At 37.1% G+C, this 24,387-nt stretch overlaps 1 protein-coding gene across 1 annotated transcript in view; it reads left to right on the top strand.

The window, feature by feature from the left end:
- The window catches only part of LOC150085996 (two pore channel protein 1-like), a 312,161-nt gene that overhangs the window by 31,048 nt on the left and 256,726 nt on the right, over positions 1–24,387 (top strand). Inside the window, exons 4-5 of the mRNA XM_090374763.1 lie at positions 3,612–3,725; positions 12,937–13,067. Of these exons, the coding sequence (XP_090230889.1) occupies positions 3,612–3,725; positions 12,937–13,067 (245 nt within the window). The remainder of the gene's footprint in view (positions 1–3,611; positions 3,726–12,936; positions 13,068–24,387) is intronic.

Here is a 24,387-nt window from a genome sequence, read left to right as displayed (position 1 = left end):
ATTTTCAAATTGTCAAACTTGCAATTGTCATGTGCTTTTCTGGTGGAACTGGGTCTGAAGTGTCGGATACTTCAGTGACGTTTTGCTCACGCATCTCTGAGTTCATTCATTGTCAGCTCCTGACTATGTGAATCCAACAGCTCGTTGACATCATCACCATTGACTTCCAAATCTAATTGCCTGGCAAGATTAACAACTTCTTCTATCACATGAGTGACATGATCAGTTTCTGGCATTGTTTTTGTCTCGTTTTTGAAAAAAAAAATGAACAAAGTTTCTTCCAGAGACCATTCAATGTTTTTTTTCTGAATTTCATCCCAAGATTCTTCAATGATTCTTACGGCATCTAAAACATTGAATTGTTTCCAAAAGACTTTAACAGATATCTCACTATTTTGTCTCATAGTTTCATTCAGACGTGCAAACGAATGCCTCGTGTAGTAAACCTTGAATGTTTTGATGACTGCCTGGTCCATCGGTTGAAGCAAGCTGGTTGTGTTTGGAGGCAAAAACACAACTTTCACACGTGGGTCGAAATTAATTAGGGTGGCAGGAGGGTGACCGGGTGCATTGTCAATAAGAAGCATTACTTTAAATGGAATCTGTTTAGATTTGCAATAATGTTCGACTTTGGGTATGAAGTGGTGACCAAACCAGTCCTCAAAAACGGAAGCTGTCAGCCAAGCTTTATGATTTGACTTCCAAATCACTAGTAAGCTAATTTTAGATATACACCAAACGAAAAAATCAAGAACCGCGTAAGTCGGGGTATTACTGTATCTCAAATGGCATGACTCCCCCCCCCTTTATACAGAACTACAGTTATCTCCTATAGGTTTGTTTCTGCTGCATGCTTTTTTCTGTAGATATTTCCATTTTCACTGCTCTTTTGAATAATATAAGATTGAAATATTCTTAATCAAGTCTCTTTTTTTTTTTTTTTTAATGACATAGTAGTCAACATTCTACGTTAAGTGTTTTTACAATGATGGTGTTTGTTTATATAATTGCCCTTTCAGTCTTTACTGTGAGTAGTGTTAAAGAAGCTCCCGAAGCAGATTTATGACATATTTCATTAAATAAACTTTACATGTAGTAAACTGCCTTTCTGTTATTAAAAATATAGCTGCATAAGTTAGGTCTTATTATTATATCTTTAGAAGTTCGGCTCTTATCATAGCTTTGATGATCTTGAAGTATTGAGAATGTACTGGATTTTTTTTTTTTCTTTTTTATGTTATGTGGTGATTATCCATAGATTAGTTATGTGATAGAATGCTCTTATATCATGTAAATAATTCAGAGTTAGTTTAATAAGGACTTATAACTTAAAGGCAATGTTTGCTGGGTCCTCTAATCAGACTGATACACGAACTAAAATTTAAATAGATTAAAAGGGGGCAATTAATATATAAATATACAACAGTAGTGGTGAAGCTTGTTGAAAATTATAAAAGCTAATATTAAATAAATAATTAATTTTACACTCCTTGGAAGCTAATAAAACATATTCAATAACAGCTCCTCACTCCTGTATAAGGACTCTAAGTGCTGTTGAGATTTTTATATTTATGCCAAAGTCTAAGACTAAATGGCAACATACTATTTGCTGACCTGCAAGACAGAATTGTGAATCCTCTATATAGAATTAAATTCAATTGTATTAATCCACAAATTAATTCAGTGTTATTATTTAGTCTGTGCTTAGAATTACAGTGTTGTCAAAACTCCATATTTACTTGCAGGAAAGTGTAGAATGCCAAGTATGATTTATCCAACCTCCCATACTGTACATAATTTTTATGCTATTTTGATAGATTGCAATTGTGGAGGCACCATAATTGGGTAATCAATATAGAATTAAATTCAATTATATAGATTGGAAGAGCATAAAAAAATGAAAATACAGGAAGTCAGATAAGTTGAACATAGCATTTCTTGCTTTACAGTGTGGAAATGTAAAGCGGTTCAAGAAAACTGTATCCAGAAACCACCAGTAGAATGGGAGAAAATTTAAAGAATCATTCTACATTGAATTTTTTGAACCAGCTCTATAAACAGAAAAGAAAGAATTAGTATCCACTCTGAATTATTATAAATACCACAAGATCACAGTTGAAGAAACAGAATCAAAAAGAACTACATCAATTTGGCATCACATCAACCTGCTATAGATTTCAGCTAATTGCAGTGACATAAAAGGAACAATTAGTATTGATAGCCTAGGAGTGAGAAGCTGTTATCAGGCACATTTTATTAGATTCCAAGGTGTGTAAAATTAATTATTATTATTATTTAACTATAATTCATTATTTGTGAAACATTAGCTTTTATAATTTTTAATAAGCTTCAACACTACTGTCACATGCTCATATATTAGTCTCCTCTTACTCTATTTTATAGCTCTTGCTCATGTAAATGGTATAGGCCCTAGCAAGGGTCCTGAAACCTTTGCCTTTGTATCAAATTTGGTGTAAATGATAAGCACTTAATCAACTAACTCTGAATTTTTCACATGGTATGAGTTTAATTACATAATTAATCTCCAGGGTGTCTCAAAAATATTGGTACAAACGTTTAGGGGAGGTAGGTAACATCTAAAGAAATGTGAATCGCATAGGAACCATTAACCGAAAACGTCACCGTAAGTCGGTACACAGCGTGGTTCATCGGTTCGGGAGAGGGAAAATTTCTGGTTTACTCGTTCAAGCAGTAATCGCCGCACGAAGAGCATGCATCGATATATGAACTGTGAGCTGGCAGACATGCACCTAGTGTATGGATTAGCAGAGGGCCCACACGGTGTGCGCTCCCATGCGGCACAACATCACTTCGCAATAAATGTGTGGGCAGGTGTGGTCGGTGACTGCTTAGTCTGCCCATACCTGTTACCATCCCGCATGAACTCCGTTAAATATCGGATCTTTCTTGAACAAGTTCTACCAGGGTTACTTGACGATGTTCCAGCAAATGTGAGACTCAACATTTGGTTTCAACATGACGGGGCGCCTACCCATTATGGAAGGTGTGTTCGTGACCATTTGAACAGGCGTTTTGGGCGTCGATGGATTGGCTGTGGTGGATCCGTTGCCTAGCCCCCACACTCACCTCATTTATCGAGCCTTGATTTCTTTCTGTGGGGCCCCTTGAAATCTATCGTGTATGAATCGCCTGTGGAGACGGAAATGGATCTCGTGGTGAGACTCGTCTGCCTGCACTGCTGCTACTGTCAAAGAAACTCCAGGTGTGTTTGACCGTGTCCATCAATCCATGCTGTGTCGGTGTATCGCGTCTCATGGTGGAACCTTCGAGCATCTGTTGTAACATCACGAAATGCATCCATCTCGTACTTCATTATTAATATTATGTTGAATAAATGTTTGCCACTAATTACTGTCTTGTGACATTTCTGCTTCTTGTGCCTCTGCTACTACTTTCCCGTGACGTTTCCGGTTATGGGTTCCTATGCGATTCACATTCCTTTAGATGTTACCTACCTCCTCTAAACATTTGTACCAATATTTTTGAGACGCTCTGTATATTTTATAAAATATATATATCAGGAGTGCCATTATGGGTATTTATATAATTGTTTGCGATGGCCTTTTCAGATCCATGCCTCTCTTGAGTTGTTATGTTTGTCAGTAATGGCTGTAGAATTAGTTATGAAATTGAGATGGATGGGTGGACGTCCATTCTTCACTCATAAAAGAACCCTTGTGAAGGTAACTAAATGCTTTTATTCTTTGTGCAAAATACTTTAAGTAATTAAGTGGTAATTATTTCAGATAATTTCTGAATAAAATTATCTTTAGGCTCAACTTGTATACTTAACATTTCACCCTTTCTTTCTGTAACACTGGCACACAAATCTTGAATGATTTTATAATGGTTTGGTTGCTGGCTTATTGGTATCATTGAATATAACTATTAGACTCATTTCATATCAAGTGAGCTAATAGCAAGATTGCTCCTGCACATATACAGGGTGGCCATAATTAAAGAGTCCATATTCAAAGCTCTCTGTACCTCTAAGTAATAAGCAGAATGCCACCAAAATTAGTAAGTAAACTGTTCAAAGCATGGGGAGAAGGATCCCGTGAAAAAGAAAAAAAAAGTTCCAAAATCTGCTGATAGGGGATAATATGGCACTGTACAAAAGGAAAGACATGACAAAGTACCAACAAATAAATAACTAAGACGAACCTTAATGAAATTACAAATTTTTATTTGTGCTCTTTGCAAAAAAACCAGAAAGAAACAGAACTAAACTGCCAGAGGAAATGGTTTCACAGCTCCAGACTCCGTTTACTCCCGATGGTCGATGATGTCGCTGTTGGTGGAGTTGGTTTTTGATGTGATTACCATTGCTCTGGACCAGAAATTGTATTCGATGCACAGTGTGCCCGACTGCAGAATGGAACATCTCTGGAGTAATGTTCCACACGTGCTGTGTTACGTTGTCCTTTAAGACAGCCAGGTTAGGGACACTAAGACAAACCTTAATTTCCTTAAGGTTTGTTATTTTATTTGTTGGTACTTTGTCACGTCTTTCCTCTTGTACAGTGCCACATTATCCCCTATCAGCAGATTTTGGAACTATTTTTTTTTTTTTTTTCCACGGGATCCTTCTCCCCATGCTTTGAATAGTTTAGAGCAAATGCCATTCGTTTTTCAGGATCATCTCTTTGCAGCTGCTGCTGGCAAAACTGATCTTGTATGGATAATTAGTGGATTAGTTTCCGAAGGATTTTCTACACAATGGAATATGGGACATCAAATTGCCTCGCTACTCCCCTTGCACTGCTACTAGTTCCAGCAGCTGTATCCATGGATTGGTCAACGATAGCCATTGCAGCTTCCTCTGCTACCTGAGGTGGATAGACATTGGCCTTGAGGTGACACCACAGCCAAAAATCACACGGTGTAAGGTCAGGCGAACGTGGTGGCTATGCAATGGGAAACAAAACTACTGATTATGCCAGAGAAGCTGCTGTACTGGTTGTTCGATATGAGGAGCAGGAGCCCCATTTGCAAATAAATTTCTCATTCTCTTTGCTGCAGTTGAGGAATATTGAAACTGCTTAGCATGTGATGATATCTTTGTGCTGTAATGGAACAGGTGGCTGCTTCTGCTGGGTGCAATTCCTCGAAAAAGTATGGCCCTAGGATGAAATTTGAAATCGCCACACCAATTCAGCAAGTGCAATGGGATTTGCTGAATAACATGCAGTGCTTCTGGAGCCCATATTTGGCAGTTTTGAGCATTGACAGTACCATCAAAATAAAAATGGGCCTAATCTCCCCATAGAATGTTCCATGGCCAGGCATCATCCACTTCCATTCTGGCCAAAAACGTTAGAGCAAATACCATTCGTTTTTCGGATCATCTCTTTGTAGCTGCTGCTGGCAACTGATCTTGTATGGATAATTAGTGGATTAGTTTCCAAAGGATTTTCCACACGGTGGAATATGGGACATCCAATTGCCTCGCTACTCCCCCTTGCACTGCTACTAGTTCCGGCAGCTGTATCCATGGATCGGTCAACAATAGCCGTTGCAACTTCCTCTGCTACCTGAGGTGAAACATGATTCCTTCCTCTTCAAGGCTTAACAACAAAGGACCCAGTTGCCTCAAATTTGTTAATCATCCTTCTAACTGCCGCAGCTGATAAAGGACCTTGACGTAAGTTCTTACAGTGTTTCATGCAGAGCGGCTGCTGTATTGTATCCATTAACGTAGAAGAACTTTGCAATTAAAGTGCAATCAGGCAGAGTGAGATGCATTGTTAACAGTAAACTTACAGAATATGCTTACGATTCGTGTTGTGCCTTTATATAGCTCTCTGCTGCAGGGAAAATTAAATTAACTAAGATTTATGCACATTTTCTGCTCTCTTAGGTGTCTTATTTTTTAGTTTGGATTTAAAACTTTAGTGCAATTTGGTTTCTTTCTTTTTTTTTGCAAAGAGCACAAATAAAAATTTGTAATTTCATTAAGGTTTGTCTTAGTTATTCATTTGTTGATACTTTGTCATATCTTTCCTTTTGTGCAGCATCATTTTATCCCCTATCTGCAGATTTTGGAACTGATTTTTTTTTTCACTGGATCCTTCTCCCCATGCTTTGAATAGTTTACTTACTAATTTTATGGCATTCCACTTATTACTTAGACCTACAGAGACCTCTGAATAGGGATACTTTAATTATGGCCACCCTGTATGACTCAGTCTAACCCTGTTAATCACTAGTTTGGTTAATATACAGTAACAGAGACTCTCACTCAGGGTCAACTCAAAATGAAATAAAGAAAGAGATTTGATTATATGAGAGTGACCATTGGTGTTGTGCTGGAAATGGGCCATTACACCCCCCCCCTCAATGAGTTACTGCCCCTACTTTGAGGATGTAAGTCACTACTATATATGTTCTCAGTTAAGATCTCACTTGAATAATTTAACAATTCACAACCAGTAGTTGTGTATCACACCATGGGATGTACAAAATTAAAGTCCTAACAACAGTTAATTTTGTCACTACTGCACAGAGCTAGGTCCCCCTAGCCCAATGCAGAAAACATATGACAAGTGAAGAGAGATTGGTAAAAAATAGGAAGCAAATAATGTTTGATGCAATGTCTTTATTTTTAACATCTCTAAACATTTTAGCAGCCACAAAAAATTTGGTAATTATTCACATGAATATTTCATCACCGAGGTCCCAGCTAAGGAGTATAATGCCACTGCTCCATCTTATTTACTAGTTCCACAAAATTGGGAGTAATTGGAGACAGAGCACCCCTCACATATCATATTCGGGGTTCAGCAAACAGTTTCGTTTTGTGCTCTTTAGAAAGAAGGCAAGAGTGAAAAATCCTACTTCACACATAGGTGCTTGGAAACGGCAATAATTGCATCACAGCCTCCCCAGATACCACAGGATATTCATTGGGAATTGTTAACCAGAAAGACTCGAAATGGTCCTTTACTTCAAATAACATTTTGCACTGACTGCTTGACCTAAGCTCCATCATTTGCTCTGCAAAACCATTAATACTATCAGGGATTTCAGGCAAGTCACACAGAAACGAGTTTACAATCCACTGATAATATCAGTGTACTCAAGCTTTTCTTGAAATGCTGTTATTTTTTCACTTGCAGAATATCCTTTTTTCCTTGCAAGTTGCAGATTAAGTGCATTCACGGTGGAGAAAATATCAACTAAATAAATAAGCTGAGCTAACCACTTCATGTTGGAAATTCTTTCAACGAGTGCATGCTTCTTTTCAACCAAAAACATCTCAACTTCAGTCCTCAGCTCCCAAAAGCGATTCAGAACATTCCCTCTTGAAATACAACGGGTCTCCGCATAGAAAACAAGGTTCTTATGTAAAGAATCAGTTTCGGAACACAAGGTTCTGAAGAGTCGTGTTTAAAGCCCCTGCCTTGATTAAGTTCACTATGGTAATGACATTTTTCACGATTTCCTCTAGTTCAGGAACAAGACCTTTGACGGCCAGAGCTTGGCGGTGAATCATACAATTTGTTGACAGAATTTTGGGGTTGTTGCTTTGCATGAGCTATAAAGCGTGAACACTTACCCAACATTGAGGGAGCACCATCATTGTTAATCCTCACACAGGAATCCCACGTTAAACCTTCTTCATAGTGTGGAATATGTCAATTCCTTTGCAGGTCGTTTTCAAAGGCTTGCAGCAAAGAAGATCTTGTGCAGTCGTGGTTTCCAACTTATAACAGATGTAGACCATCAACTGCGAGTCATTGGAGACATCTGTAGTTTTGTCCAGTTGAATAGCAAACTTACCACTCCATATGATATGGCAAATAAGTTCTGCCTTTGTCTCCAGTAATGATTTCAATTCGCTGACTAACGATATTATTGGACAATTATACTGCTGCCACATTTTGTGCTTGGTCAGACCCACACATTATTTCGTTGATGTGGATAGCAGCTGGCCGGATGAGCATTTCCCCTATTGTGTGTGGCATTTTTGATTTTGCAGTCAGGTAAGCCACTTCAAAGCTTGCTTTTGCTGCATCCTTTTGATTAATTGCTATGGAATCCTTGTTAGTAAGTCGCTGCTTCTTTATAATCCCTTCTAAACGTTGAAAATATGATGGAAGCTTGGACAACAATGTTGGATGTTTCTGCTTCATATGGTCTTGGAGCTTACTCTTTTTCAATGACTCATTGCATAGAACGGCAGAGCACACAACATATTGTGGTTTCACGACTTCCTTGTCTTCGATATAAGTGAAACCTAGCTCAGTGAAGTCTGGCACATAAGGACGTTTGGTAGCACTCATTCTGGGTAAGAAAAAAAATAAATTAAGATTTGAATATTCATTATATTATTTTAAATAAACTAAAAATAATATAATGAAGATTACCTTTTCCAAATATGTACAGTACGATTTATAAACACAGCCAGCGTGATACATACCTCACACTGCACCTAAAGTTTAGACTAGATGACTAGACTCACTCACTTTAGTTAGGGGGGTGGTGGTACTTGTAGACTTATTTTGTCACTTCTCCATGTGCATGCGAGCATGGCAAAAATGATTAAATCTAAAAACAAGTGTATGGCATATTTATTAAATAGCAAATAAATACTTGTTAGGCTGTTTTAGAGTATTGGTGCATACTGACTGATCACTTTCTTCAGAGTACTTCTACACTTTTACGGTAAATTTTAATGTATATTTCTAGGTGTGTCGTCACCCAAAGAAAAACCACTCTTGCCCAATTTTGGGTAATTTACTCAGGTCTGGGAAGCACTGGCTAACTAAGTTTCAGCCTTGCGGTCACCAAATGGCCAACCAAACTCCCAGTGTGTTTGCTGGGTCAGCTACCCACAAGCTGCTCCCTAGCGAGTTACTACTCGTGGTCATTTTTTTCTCCTGACCACATTCAATGCTCTAGCAAAACTTGGGCAATTCCTATCAATGGCAGCATGCTCTGAGGGGTGCTGCCTCCTCCTCCAACAATTTACACATTGGAAGGGTCTGATATTTTTGGACATTCCATGAATGAGTGGTCATGGTCACCACAGTGCCCACAAAAACTGTCACTTATACAATATCTAGCTACATGCCCGTAGACTATGCAGTGGTAAAATTTTGTTGGAATAGGAGTTCCTGCACCAGTGACAATGCTCGTACAGGGTGCAGGACTTGCAGGTGGAACTGTTCTTCAGAAATCTTGTTTTTTTTTTTTAAATTTATAGGATGCATCTGCTTCATAAAATGGTCACGAGTCACTGCCAAATCAAGTCTAAACCATTAAGATATTGAATAACTTGTGCATATCTATCTTCAACTTTGGCACACCACCTGTACCCTCATTAGGGTCCAGGCTGTTTCAAGATTTGTTTCTCTTGATCCTCGGCACCAGCTTCAGCAGCATCTTGTTCTTCAAAGTCTTCCTCCTGCAAGAAATCTTTCTCTGAAGCAGCAGCCCCTTCCTTAACACATGCTGTTCTTGCATAAGTGTGCACTTCACTAGAGCTTGAAGCACCTTCAGCAGTCTCTAAAACTGAAGACTTTGAGTTTTTTGAAGTAATCCTCTTAGCCTTTTTGAGTTCAGCTATACCCCTTCCCCTTTTATTTTATTTATTTTTTTTTTTTTTTAGAAGCATTCCTATCAGCTATTTCTTTAATCTTTCATGGGAGGCTTTGTCCCACAGTAGCTCTCTTTTTCTTCACATAGAGTAGAACCACTCTGACTGATCAGGGCTCTTCCTCTAATTACAAGGCCAACAACTTCTCTTCTCGAGGAATCAAGGGAGAAGCTTGTTTTGAACCTGATATATTTCTTAAACCTAAATGCAATAACAGCAACAATTAGTTATATTATTTAAACTATAACTGATGATCTATTGGCTAAAACGAATTTAATACACAATATGTGTTCAATGAAAGAGAAAAAAGAACTCATGGAATTTGAACAAAAGACCAAAATAGACTCACTCTGCCAGTGGGGAAATCCCCCAGCTACTCAGCGCGCGCGCGCACACACACACACACACACACACACACCACAGGCAGGTGAACCCTCTTCAATCAGATTTGACCCTGTGGGAAAAATGGGAATAGAGAAAACAGCACAATACCACAAGAAAAGCTCACTAATTGGCTAAAAACCAATACCGAATCAAATCTCTATGACACCTGGGTTGACTATTAGGCTCAGTTAGCCAAAAGCTTTTTGAAATGTTCACCTTCTTAAAAAGGGGGGGGGGATGCAGAGATCTAATTTACAGTTATAGCCATTCAATTTATAAACTTTGTCTCATGAACAAGGATGTTTTTATGCCACTAATTTAACTTAAGAACTTGGCTTGTTCTTAGAACTTTTGTTTATCTTTAGTAACCTTACAAGGTATCGCCTTTTTAAAATAGAATGAATGAAATGCAGCATTTCCCACATATGTATTTAACATGTACAACACTGTAGTACAGTGCAATTTTTGTTTTGTGTTTTATTAGTATGCTATTATGATGATGATAATGTTAATAATAAAAATATAAATTTATAAACAAATATATTTGTTTTTAATTCACAATTCCTTTATATTAACAAGCCTATATAACAATATCATATATACAGCAATATTGCTGTTATGATATTTTCATTATTTTCTTTTTAAATTAGCATTGAAAATGCCTTTTCTAATATTGGTTAGTAGAATTTGAGAGGTAATCATTTAATTTGCGGACTGGTGCAAAATCTTATTTAATTGTCATCATCTGAATCTTCTCTGGATTTCTACTTCCCAAAATACTCTCCCTTGAACTTTACAAACTTTCACCACTGCCATACCCATGCATTAAATGCTTTTTACAAGCCATTTTTCAAAAGTCTGCAAAGTGGCTCTGTGAGCATCGTTGTCAGACACAAAATGCTTGCCTTTCAGAGCCTTCTTCAGACATGGAAACAGGAAGAAATCACACCAGGCTGTCTGGTAAATAAGGACGATATAGCAGAATCTTGGCACTTATGGCAGTGATTGCTGGCTGCACAATATTAGCCGTATGGGGCCTGGCATTGTTTAGATGGAGAAACCACTTCACATTGGAAAGTTCATGGCATTTCTCACGAATGGCACTGCGAAGTTTGACTTTAAGAACATCAAAGTATGCTTCCTTATTCATAGTTTTTCCATGAGGCACAAAATGTGTAACAAGAATGCCTTTTTATGTCAAAAAACAGAAGAACCAGATGTTTGTCAACCAAACAAGGAGCTCAATTTCTTAAGCCTTGGTGAATCAGAATGCTTCCACTCACTCAACTGTTGTTTTGTCTCTGGATTATAGTGAAAAATCCAAGTTTCACCATAAGTCACTATTCAATTTAAAAGTTTTAGCCCTGTGTTTCAAAACAATCAATTGTTTCTTTGCTATTTTTGTTCTGGAGTCAAATTGTGTGGAATCCAGTGGGCACAGTCACAACATTTTCAGAGGCGCCTCCGTAGCTAGGTGGGAAGGAGCAGCAGTGCGTAGCACATGCTTCTTGATTAGATCGGGGTTCGAGCCCGTCACCACCAAATACAGAGGATGTGGAAAGGTCAGGGAATGACCACCGTATATCCCGAAGCAATATGGCCTTAGTTGCTAATGCTCCTAAAAACCAAACAAACAAACAAACAAACAACATTTTCAGGTGATCTTTCATAATATTGTGAGCCCTGCTATATGAAATGGACATTCTGACTGCTAATTCATGAAATGTAATTCGCCTGACTTTGTCCAAGATTTCCTGAGCTTTTGTGCGATTTGCTCAGGTGTTGTTAAGGAGGAAGGCTGACGAGGTCTCGGGTCATCTGCAACAGACTCACAGCCTACACTGAATGGCTTGTGCTATTTCAATTTGGCCATCCTACCAAGACACTCATTACCATATGTTTCATTCATTTCTTTAACTGTTTCTGATGCATTTATTGATGATTGTGTCCCGTCTGACACAATAACGAAGCACATATTGCTGTTCAATCTGTATGTCTGGCTTGATACTTGCTTCAAAACGACGTCAGTGATGTGCAGCTTAAAAACTCTCCACACAACCCTAGCTTGACAAGTACTGGCATGCACACACAGAATCTGCTCAGTAGTGACTATGGAAAGCATCTCTAGTAGCAGTTATGGAAAGTTTGCACGGTAAACAAAATCTTGCACTAGTCTGCAAATTAAGTGATCATCTCTCATACATTGTTATCATAAGTAGAAAATTTCATAAAATGAAGTAAATAAAATATAAATACAGTACAAATTTAAATCTGGTAACCTTTGGATCCAAACTATTTCTGGATTTTGGCTTGAAAACTTTGCTCAACAGTAATATTACTATCTATCATTGCATAACATAATGTTGTATTGCACGTTATTTTTTTGCGATAAAGTGAAATGTGTGCATTAAATAAAGATCACATCAACAATGCTAATAAAGATGTGATGTTTATTTAAGGCATACATCGTAATGCATCATTGTCAGATTGCATGTAGAAGCTCCTAAATATGCCATTGCTAATTATCAATGAGCTTACTAATCTTGTTTTTGAAAAGCAGTGGATAGCTTTATGACCATATAACAAATTTCTCCATGCCATGCCATAAACTAAAGCCTGGATGTTTAAACAAAATATTATTTCTGTGTGGGTTGGGGGCTGTTTTATCATAAAGTGTCTTTTCCTCTGTTATGTTATTTTGCCTAATTTTTTTCTCTCGTATACTTGAAGTAGCATATGTATTTTTTTATTTAATAACAAATGGTATGAATCAATTTTTCTTTGTTTTAATGAATAAAGTTTGTGTAGATGTGGAAGGAGTACTAAAACATTCCAGTAATTTAGTTGAGAACTGATTTTTTTTCAAATGTTTAACTGTAGTTTGATACACTATATTTATTTTATTGCAGCTAGTAGTATTGGTTGTCATGGTAATCGAAGTCTTGGTGGTGCTGTTGAGACAGTCTAGCCACGTGCGTGTCACTAGAGCCTTAAGACCAATTTTTCTTATAGATAATCACTTCTGTAAAGGCATTCGGAGGCAAGTCTATTTATTATTATATATTTTTATTTTTTTCCCATTGCAATTGCAAAAACAGTAATTTTCGTAATACTTAGTGCTGTATGGACAAGCATTTTCTCATAAATGTGCAGGTTTGAGCTTGTTTGCTTAGGACTGAAAGCAGTGAGCACTCTAGTAAACTATACTCTACTATTTGGTAAAACATATTCTACTATTACTGACCTTTGTGATAGAGTATGTTTTACACTCGTGGGAGAGGTCTGAGTTAAAATTGCACTGGAGACTTCCAAAGGCCTCTTCAGTCAAAGTTGTAGTTAGGCAATCTCAGGCAGAAGATTATTGAGCTTTCTCAAAGTCAGTCCAGGCTTTTATTCTGCAAATGTGCAAAGCCCGTGAACATACACTTGTACAGACATAATGTGGTCAAGATCATATAAACTAGTATTCTGGTTGATATGGTCTTGCAGGTTTGACGAGTCTGCACCAAACTCTCCCCAAAACAGCTCAAACAAAATAAGCCATGACTGATACAAAAATATTTTAGGTGACACTAGTGAAATACTGGGAGTATTTCACTTGTGGTTGTTAAAAGTATTATTGCACTTAAATTTAAACAGATTATTTTATTTTGCTATCTTGCTTAAATTTAAAAATAAGCATTTTAAATGTATTTTGTCATTTGGTCTTTTTCCTTGTATTTTTCAAAATCAATACCATGTAAAGTTTGTGTCATTTCCATTTCACATTTTTGCCAGCAGGCTGAACACTGACTGTCACCGAAATTTAGTAGGTGCCGCCAAAGTTGTTTTCACATCAAGAATCAACGTTAGTGACTGCATTAGCGTCATTTAGAAGGTGACTTAATTTTTGTCATTTCCATTTCACATTTTTGTGACCAATTGGTTTTACTTCAGTCAGAAATTTAGTCGATGCTGCCAAAGATGTTTTGACATCAAAAAGTATATTCTTCTTTTAGCTGACGTCATGGTTACTGGTGCTCTGACAGCTGACCATATAGTTAATAATCTATAACTTTCCAAAGTGGTTGTCACATTGAGGCCTGAGTAGAGTTACCAGACATTCAGGACTGAAATTCAGAGCTAAATGAACCTGTGAGGAAGGGAAAAAAACGGGATAAAAACTTAGACCTGGCTGGAAAAGCTAGATTTTTTTTTTTAACTTTGACTAATTATGTAGATTTAACAATGCTACTATTTTTTGTCTGTACTTGAGACAAGAAAAAAAAAACAAGCAGACTTGAAAACCAAGAAAAAAAAATTTGTTTTCAGTTTTCGAGTTACTGTACAAAATGTTTGTGAAATTTATATTAAAATGTAGAGTCAAATGGTCATAAACTTTGAATACAAATACTAATTTTTTACACTGCATTACATTTTTTTTTATTTGGAAAGGTGCTTTTCAAAATCTTTAAAAGAATTAAAACCAGCACAATAAAAAAAAAAAAAAAAAAAAAAATTGCTATATTATTGATCTAAAGCAATGATAATGTTTCAAACTAGTAAGAGTGTGGGATTTCTATTTCACTTAAAAGTTGAATGATTTGAAATAGATGCTACACTGTATTTTATTTTTCTGTCTTTCTGCGTAAGAATGCTTTTTTGTTTCTCCATTGATAGTGCAGGCTTGGGCATATGCTCACTTAGAAATGTCATTATTTATGAGTAATTAATTAATTAATTTCATTTTTAATTAAAATAGCACCACCAAGAGTGAATTCACTATTCAGTTAACATCTGGGACATTACCATAAAACCTGTTACACCTAACCCTCGATTTACATGAGTAGATTAGGTGGCATCTCCGTAGCCAGGTGGGAAGGAGCAGCAGCAGCAGTGCATAGCACACGCTTCTTGATTAGACCGGGGTTCGAGCCCGTCACCACCAAATACGGAGGATGCGGAAAGGTCTGGGAATGACCACCGCATATTCCTGGAGCAATATGGCCTTAGTTGCTAATGCTCCTAAAATCCAAATAACAAACAAACAACAATAAACATGGGTAGATTGGTACAGCAAAAGTACCGTGTAAATGGAAATCATGTAAATCAAGGCTAACATTTGTATAGAAAATGAGGGACAGGTTCCATAACACTCAAATAAATAATTACGTATTTTTTAAAATAAATTTGACATTTATTTTTATGTATAGATACACAACAAAAATTTAAGGATAATAAATGGGGTATAGTAAAAAAAAAAAAGGATGAAGGTGCAAAACTGTAAAAATGTATGAAAACAGCAGTTTATTCTGTATCTTCTTTGCTTGTTAATACCATATAGAAACAGTTTTCTTCCTTCTCAGTTGTAATCACTACTATTGCTAATGTCCTCTACCTCAGAATTTTTTTTAAATTCGTTTTCCAAAAAGATTGTTGGAATCTGCTCAATAAAATCTGTTATCAATATTTGTTACTTAATTCTTTATAATTCTCTTCATATTGAGCTAAGCAGTTTTGTAATTCCCTTCCAAATCTTAAGCTATGATCCATGTTTGGAGCAGTATCGAGGAAATAATTTTCAAGATTTTTAGCCATTTCGAGTCCTTTACTTATTGTGCTGATTGTGAGCGTTGAAGCTGGATTATCATTATCACTTTCAGAGTCACTGGATATGGGATTGATAACAATTTCTACTAATTCATCTTTGTTAAATTCTCTGTCCATTCCAATTCTCCAATTTCAGAAGGAACCAAATTATCAAATCCTTCATGACCCAGTTGATATGCCAAATTTATAATCTGAGAATATGCCTTCTCTATTGGCGGAATGTCATTACCACTCAAAACCACCTTGGGGCAAATAGCTTTCCAGCAGCCATTTAAAGTTGATAATCTTATATCACGAACTGCGAATGCTATTATTTTCACACAAATCTAAAATTGTAAATTTTTTCCAAACTTCGCTGACAGTAAGCATATTGTCAGAATCCAATTTTGGAATACTTGTTTTATGTAGTATTCCTTAAAAGTAGAAATAATACCCTAGTCGAATGGTTGGATCAGTGATGTAGTGTTGGGTGGTAAGAAAATTACTTTCACATTTTCATGATATAAAATCTGTTGGATGTCCTGGAGCACTGTCTATCAATAAAAGAATTTTGAAGTTCAGGTTCGCGCCTCCGTAGCCAGGTGGGCAGGAGCAGCAGTGCATAGCACACGCTTCTTGATTAGAACGGGATTCAAGCCAGTGACCACCAAATACGGAGGATGCGGAAAGGTCAGGGAATGACCACCGCATATCCCAGTGCAATCTGGCCTTAGTTGCTAATGCTCCTAAAAACCAAAATAACAACAAACAGTTCGGGTTCTTTTTCTTAACATACATTTCAGCATTAGGAATAAAACATTGGCAGAACCAGTCCTTAAATATTTTTGCCATAATCCATTCTTTTTTTATTGGCATTCCAGTAAATGCAGCTTTCCTTTATTCAAGCCTTTCATTGCTCTTGGATTTAAAGCATGATTGATAATCATAGGTTTCATCATATGATCACCTGATATGTTGGTGCAAAAGAACAATGTTATTCGATCTTCGAATAACTTTGCTCTTTTGCTTTAAATCTTCCAATCGTTTTTCAGTTTGTGACAAATAAGTTCTATTTGGCATTTTCTTCCGGAATAAACCAGTTTCATCGGTGCTAAAAACTTGATCAGGTGTATAAGAACCTTCCACAATTATTTTAGCTAGCTCGTGTGGAAATTCTTTAGCTGCCTTCTCATCAGCTGATGCAGCTTCACCTTTGACTTTAACATTATGTAATGAATACCTTTTTTTAAACTTCTCAAATCATCCTTTGCTTCCAGAAAATCCAGTTGTCTGATTTGCAGATAACTGTTGGGTACATTTAATGTTATTAAAAATTCTTACAGCTTTGTCTTATTGCATTGTCATCTGTGGGCATTCTGTTTTGAATGTTTTCCTCTATCCATATCATTAATGATTTCTCCATTGTTGTATCTCATATGTATGATGTGTGCTTTGAACTTATGGAAGATCCTGCTGACATGCTTATTCTAATCTTTTCATTTTTTTTTAATTGTCCCAACTGTAGCTTCATTTAAATTAAAATAATTTACAACTGCCATTGAACCTTCTTCATTCTTTAATCAATCTAATATCTGAATCTTTGTATCCAAAGGTATATTTTCTTTCTCTTCAAACACTTTTTTTATAAGTGTCATTGACATTCTGAAGTCTGTAAAATAATTTAAAAAATAGAGAAAAAATAATTTTAAATTACCAATATGTATAAAAATTATTAAATAATCATAGATAGACATACCTAATACATATGATACATACCTGTATGTATAACATTAATTTTTCACAACACTTTATTAACACAACTGCTTAGTTACGCTTCAAAAAGCCAAGTGATCAACAATGAGTCAAGCCTGGAGACGAAATGAGAAACTTGTCTGTGCTTGTGCTTAACATGTTCCACACTGTGCTAATGTTACACCCATGCTGGCAAACTTGGTTTAAACATTTGTAATATGCAGTGTGTCATATAACTCTGTACTTATAAGACTGCAAATATCATTACAATATTATTAACAAGAAGGGGTAATGTATAAAATGCACTATAATACAAAACAAATATTTTTATTTAAACAATTTTTAATTAAAGATACAGTACAGCATATATAGCAATGTTTGAAAATTGCCTGCTTATATTATTTTCCAACAATTTATGTTAATAAATAATACAGTAGTACATACTTACATTAGGTAGTGGACCAGTTATATGCTTATAAATATAGATCATTTAAATCCACATTGTATAATAAATATAGATCATTTAAATCCACATTGTATAGAATATAATATTATTTTATAGTTTAATTATTGCATCTAAACATTGCATGCACCTGTCTAGCAGACTAATACTTCAGTGTACTGTAACAGTCGAATAACAACTGCCATGACATGCTCAATAGCTGAATGCTACCAACGGTATAGGGCACCTGCAATACAACACGCACATTTTTTTTTTTTCGTTGTTATTCTTAAACGGTTAAACAGAAATCGTACTGTGTAAAACGAAAATTTGTAGCATTTTTTTCAACTGTGCAAAACCAACATTGTGCAATTTGAGTACTGTGCAAATCGAGGCTTAGATGTTTATGGAAATGTTCTGGAGCTTTGTGCGATTGTATTACTTACTCATCAAAGGAAACCAAGATACTCTCAATGTTTTGATTTCGATCAATTAATCAAATTGATCTTTAAGTGGGTACAACAATGGCAAAAACCTCAAACTGTTACTGCATAAGCAACCAGTAGGGGTTTACAAGTGATGAATGGCATTACAACATTAGTATTAGTAATGGCCGCATAGTGCAAGAAAGCCTATGGCTTATGTTGCACCAGCCAAAAAAAAAAACTAATAATTAATAAAAGAAAAAGAAATTAAACCTATCATCCTATGTGTTTCCCTCACCCAAAGGTACTATCCAGATGACCTTTGAATTTCCCCAAACTGTCAGCCTCTACCACCCATGTAGGCAACTTATTCCAGTAATTTATAACTCACTGGCTAAAATAAAACTTCCTGCAGTCCAATCTAAACATCTCCCCCTGTAACTTGAATTTATATCCCCTAGTTCTAGCATCATTTATAATCTTAAATTTCGTCCTCGTTCATTTACTGATGCCTCTCAGAGCCATAAACACCTCATTCAAATCTTCTCTAAGGTGTCTAGTTTCCAAACTCAGCAACCCACATATTCGAAGTCTTTCTTCATAAAGGCGCCCTTTTGCCGATCTCACCAGGCGAGTTACTCTTCTTTGCACCCTTTCAAGAAGCTCGATGTCTTTCTTTAGGTGCGGTCTCCATACTTGAACACAGTATTCCAAGTGTGGTCTAACAAAAGCCTTATATAATGGGACTATCACATCCCTATCTCTACTTGCAAAAGTTCGATAGATCATTGATAGGACACCATGGGCCTTCCTTGCAACCTGTTTACAATGCTCAGAGAATTTCATGTCTGACCATATCGTAACACCCAAGTCCCTTTCCTCCAGTACTGGGTTTAGTTGAACTCCACCAAGTGAATAAGTTATTTTGGGATTACTGTTTCCCAGGTGTAATACCTTACACTTTGTTGGATTAAAGCATAGCTGCCATTTTTCTGACCATTCCTGAAGGCTATCTAGGTCTCTCTCTGAAGAAGCTCAGCTTGACAGTGATCATTCACTACTCTACCAATTTTAACATCATCTGCAAATTTAGACATCACGCCCTCTATCCCTTCATCAATGTTGTTTATGAAAATTAAAAACAACAGTGGTCCTAATACTGATCCTTGAGGAACCCCACTTCTTACATTAACCCAATCTGAGGAATAGCCATTTATCACAACCTTCTGCCTCCTGCCCTGAAGCCATCCTGCTATCCATCTAAGGATTTTCCCAGTGATTCCAACCTGTTCCAGCTTATAAAGCAACCGCTCATGTGGGAGAGTCAAAAGCTTTGCTGAAATCTAAATAAACAATGTCGAAATTATTCCATAAATCCAGCTCATGAGTGACCCTTTCAAAATAGTGAACCAGATTTGTTAAACATGATTTTCCCTTTACAAAACCATGCTGAGTATCCTTGAGAATTTCAATTCTATCCAAATGATCCTGAATTCCTCCCTTGATCATTGCCTTCATGATTTTCCCTACCACTGAAGTCAGACTGACAGGTCGATAATTTCCCTCTTCACTGTTAGAACCACCCTTATGTATGGGAGATACGTTGGCACTTTTCCAATCCAATGGAATCTCTCCAGTCTAGTGATGCTTGCATAATTAGCCTCAATGGTTCAATGCACTCACTTGCCGCCTCCCTTAAGATTATAGAATATATACCATCAACTCCAGGAGCCTTACTGGCCTGTAGGCTTGAAAGCTTTTTCATTAAATAATCTCGCGAAATTTCAATATCATTAATTACATATTTTTCAACTTCGCTCCCACAATTTCCCATTTCCACAAAAGGTTTTTCTTCTGTAAATATCGATGCAGAATAACCGTTGAGTTCATCTGCAATGGCAGCTGGTGTATTTAATACTATCCTCTTTCCCTTACATAAAGGTCCGATCTGGTTTGTCCTGCTCTTAGCATTTATATATGTGAAGAATTCCTTATCCCCCCTCTTTGCTCTGTTTGCTAGCGATTTCTCATAAACTGCCTTTGCCTGTCGAACTTTTTCTGTGGCTCTGTTACAGATCATCTTGTGGCTGTTATAGGCTTCAGTACTTTTTATTACTCTGTAACTTTTCCATGCCACCTTTTTCTGCTCAAGTAATGTGGCAACTTCACTATTCATCCAAATTGGAACCCTCCTCGTGGAGTATTTTTTTAATGGTAAATACGCATTCAAGGCGTCTGTGATTAATGTTTTAAAAGCATACCACAGTTCAATTGTATTCGTTCTCTGTGCAATATATCCCCAGTTAATAGAGGCCATGTAGCACCTTATGGCATCGTAATTTCCTTTTCTGAAATTATAACCCATTCCTTTGCCTTTTACTACTGCTACCTCTCTCTTCATTATCCACCGTAGAACTCCATGACCACTTCCTGCTACTGGTTCCTCTACTGTCAGCCCTGTTATGTCATCTGATTCATAGGTGATGAGGTCTAGGATATTCTTTTCTCTAGTACTTTCCCTGACATGTTGATACAAATAACAGTCATCTAGTTGATTTAAAAACTTTGTTCCCCATGTCGAGTTTCCTTCCCATTTTCTCCAATCAATTAGAGGCAAATTGAAATCGCCCATAATAAGACATTGACACTTACTTGCCCATCCCATTTGCATGTAGAGGCTTTCGTTATAATCTTCACAATCACCTGGTCTGTAGATTACTCCTACTTGCATTATAGCCTTCATCCATTAGGAATCGATCTAATCAATCAGTTCCCGACAAGGGGTGACAACTATCTTGATCTTTTGTTATCATCAAGCGACTGTGAAGTTGATTCAATAGCAGAAACCGCCTTTCAATCTGATCATATGCCAATTTTCATTAACGTGTCTTTTCCGACTCCAAACTACAATGTCTCGACTAGGGTCCACACAAAGGTAATAACCAGCCCGAAATTAATCAACACTAGTAAATGCCTTGAAGTAGCCACTGCAATTCCTTGGAATGCACTTCAGCAGGGCGATAGCCAACTTGCCTTGGATCTATTAACTAGCTGGCTCGTCACAATTTCCAAATTTGCAGCCTCAAAGAAAATAAGGATCTCAGAATGCACGAGAGGATGGTGGACCCCTGAGCTCAGCAACAGCTTTAAGATTAAACAGCAACTCTACAAACAATGGAAAAGAACAGGAGAAATCCCAGACCGAATTGCTTACTCTAAAGTACGAGCAAGCTTCAATCGAATCAAGTCTCAAGTCATAAAACACCACGTTGAAGTCACACTATGTGAGGGTGCCCCATCATACCGACAGAAACATTGTGATCTCTCCTCGCAGCCTGATCCTGATGTCTGTATGGACTTTATTGCACGATTTCAGTGAGGTAACCATGAGTCCAGTGATATTCCTCTGCTTCATAATGACGTTCCCAGAGATGCACTTGCAACCACCTTAATCACAAGACACGACCTTTCTGCAATTAATCAATTGCCTGCAACTGGTACTGCAGGGATTGATGAAGTTCCACAGTTTATAATAAAATGTTTTAGTCCATATCTAATTGATCCCCTCTTAACAATTTTTAATAACATGTTAAAAGGAGAATTTTTCCCTCCGGCTTGGAATGTGTACTCCGTCAGGCCACTCCCAAAAGTCTCCCAGCCAACTGAAGCCAAGCACTTTAGACCCATCTCTCACTCCTTGTGTTGACTGAAGCTGCTTGAGAAAACAGTACTGAAAACGTTTACCACACACATCCTCCCTCACAGGCCACATCAAATTCATTATGCGTTGCAGGACAGATCAACAATTAGCAATCTGCTTATGACCATCAATGCCATCCTTGGATCGTCTGAGGAGAAAGAAGAAATTGCTATCACATACCTGGATCTACAAGCAGCGTTCGAAAGTGTCAACATCCCTGCCTTGCTTAAGCTCCTTCAAAATTTCTATCATATCACAGGCCAAGTATTGAAGTTTCTGACATCTCTTCTTCAGAGCCCCAGGGGCTAATCTTGGGGACTTGACTAAGTGACTTATCAGAAGTGTAATTAGTGAAGTTTGATTTAAATTTCTTTATTGATTTGTTACGTTTCAAGTTTTCTGTTGCACGACGTGCATAGATTAGCTACCCTACGTTCTCGACGTCTGGGGTGAGCGGTTAGGGGTTCATCCCCCTAGCCGGCTAAACGGGTATTGAGTTGGTGGGGCAGAGTGAATTTGGTTAAAATTGTATTTTGTATTGTAAAGTTAAAGTTGTAAATAGTTGGCAATTACAGCCTTTTAATATGTTCGGTAAAAAGTCGAGCGCTGGCTCTCTTTCCAAGAGAAAAGCACATACTGAGAGGAAAGTGGATAGTGATTCAGAAGATTCAGAGAGTGGAAACTCTGAAGTTCAGGAAGAAGTGGAAGAAATAGTTCGTGAAGGGACACCACAGGATACAGCTTCTAAAAAGGGAAAGCAGGAGAATTGGACACCAGAAAAGAAATTAGAAATGATACACAGTATGAAGAAGTTGTTGAACTCTATGATAAAAAGTTCAGGATAAGGACCAGTGGTAACCAGTTTAGAAAAAATAGTGGAAGCAAGAGAAAGATTAAGGGCTCTCCTATTACAAAGAGAACATCGAGTAACGGGCAATGTAGCAACCAAGATTATGGAAATATGGGATGATCTAGAAATGGTCATAGTAAAGTTGGAGATAGACCTACAAGTGAGTAGGGTTGAAAAGAAAGATACTCAAGAACAAAATAAAAAGGAATATGCTATGGTGGTAAAAGAAGTGTCCTGCAAAACCCAGGGTAGCAATTATTACTACCAAGAACAATAAACATAAATGTAGTGAAGATATTAAAAAAGATCTAATTAGAAATGTGAGACCTGAACTACAGAATGTTAAAGTCCAAAATCTAAGAACTGTTCTGGATAATAAGATCGTCCTTGAAGTAGAGTCAGAAAAAGATATAGATATGCTCGCTAATTGTCCAAAGTTTAAAGAACTAAAGTTGTGTGTAGAACAGGTGCCAAAGCGAAATCCTAAAGTTTTGATTTACGATGTGGAACTTGATGTGAATAAAGATGAATTGAAAGAACAATTATGGATTAAGAACTTAAAAGATTATGGAGTAAACCAAGAAGTATACCAAGAGAGCTTCAACATGATATCTGTGAACAAATCAAAGAGCAAGAATTTGAATAACTGGATAGTGCAGATAGCAGGTCCTGTCCATAAACAGTTGATCAGAAAAGGAAAAGTGTTCGTCAATTGGTCTGCCTGTCGGGTCCGTGACATTGTCACGGTAACCCAGTGTTACAGATGCATGACCTTTGGCCATATTGCAAAGTCCTGTAAAATGAAAGCATTCTGCGGACATTGTTCCACCGAAGGACATTCCTATAAAGATTGTGTGAACAAGGAAAAGCCACTTTGCTGTATAAATTGCGAAAGCAGACAGCAGAACATAATGCTGTAGACCATACTTGTCCCGAGTATGAAAAGGCAATGGCCTTAAATCGAAGAAGAACAGATTATGATTAGAGATAGTGCTGTGCTTGGAGAGAGACTCAGTGTGAGACTACAATTTTATCATGAAAAAATTTTTTAACCGCCGTACGAGTAGAGGTCTTCCTCCACGAGGAAGGGGCGGTAACTGTGGTCACACGGGATATTTGCTTATCTCTGTGTGACCACAGGCTAAAGACCAATATAATTAACTATTTAATCAACAGAAATGTTTAGAATAATTTTGGCCTAATAACTATTGCAGTGATGATAAATCACACAAATGAAATTGTAATAAAACAAAAGATTAAGACTTTTGCGCAGATAGGCAAATTGCCTGGGTGGCGCACTGAAGGTTCTGTTGCTTAAATGGAATCTCTTCTTCAGAATAGAACCATCAAAATGTCCATAGCAAAGCAGACGTATACTAGGCAAATACAAACAGGTGTGCCACAGGGGGGGGGGGGTCCTGTCTGGAATTCTTTTCACAGCCATAATTAACCCGCTAGTACACAACAGACCAGATATGGCATCATATGCGGATGACTTGAAGCTCTTAACAAAAATAAAATCAACCGATAAAGCAATAGACACAACAGCAACCGTCAACAAGACTTTATCAGAAATAAAGCAGTACCTCTTGAGATTTGACCTGCAAGTCAATCCTGCAAAAT

The sequence above is a fragment of the Mastigoproctus giganteus genome, chromosome 5, assembly GCF_048544385.1.
Source record: "Mastigoproctus giganteus isolate SK-2022 chromosome 5, ASM4854438v1, whole genome shotgun sequence".
Lineage (NCBI taxonomy): Eukaryota > Metazoa > Arthropoda > Arachnida > Uropygi > Thelyphonidae > Mastigoproctus > Mastigoproctus giganteus.
This window is presented reverse-complemented; position numbering and strand designations above follow the sequence as displayed.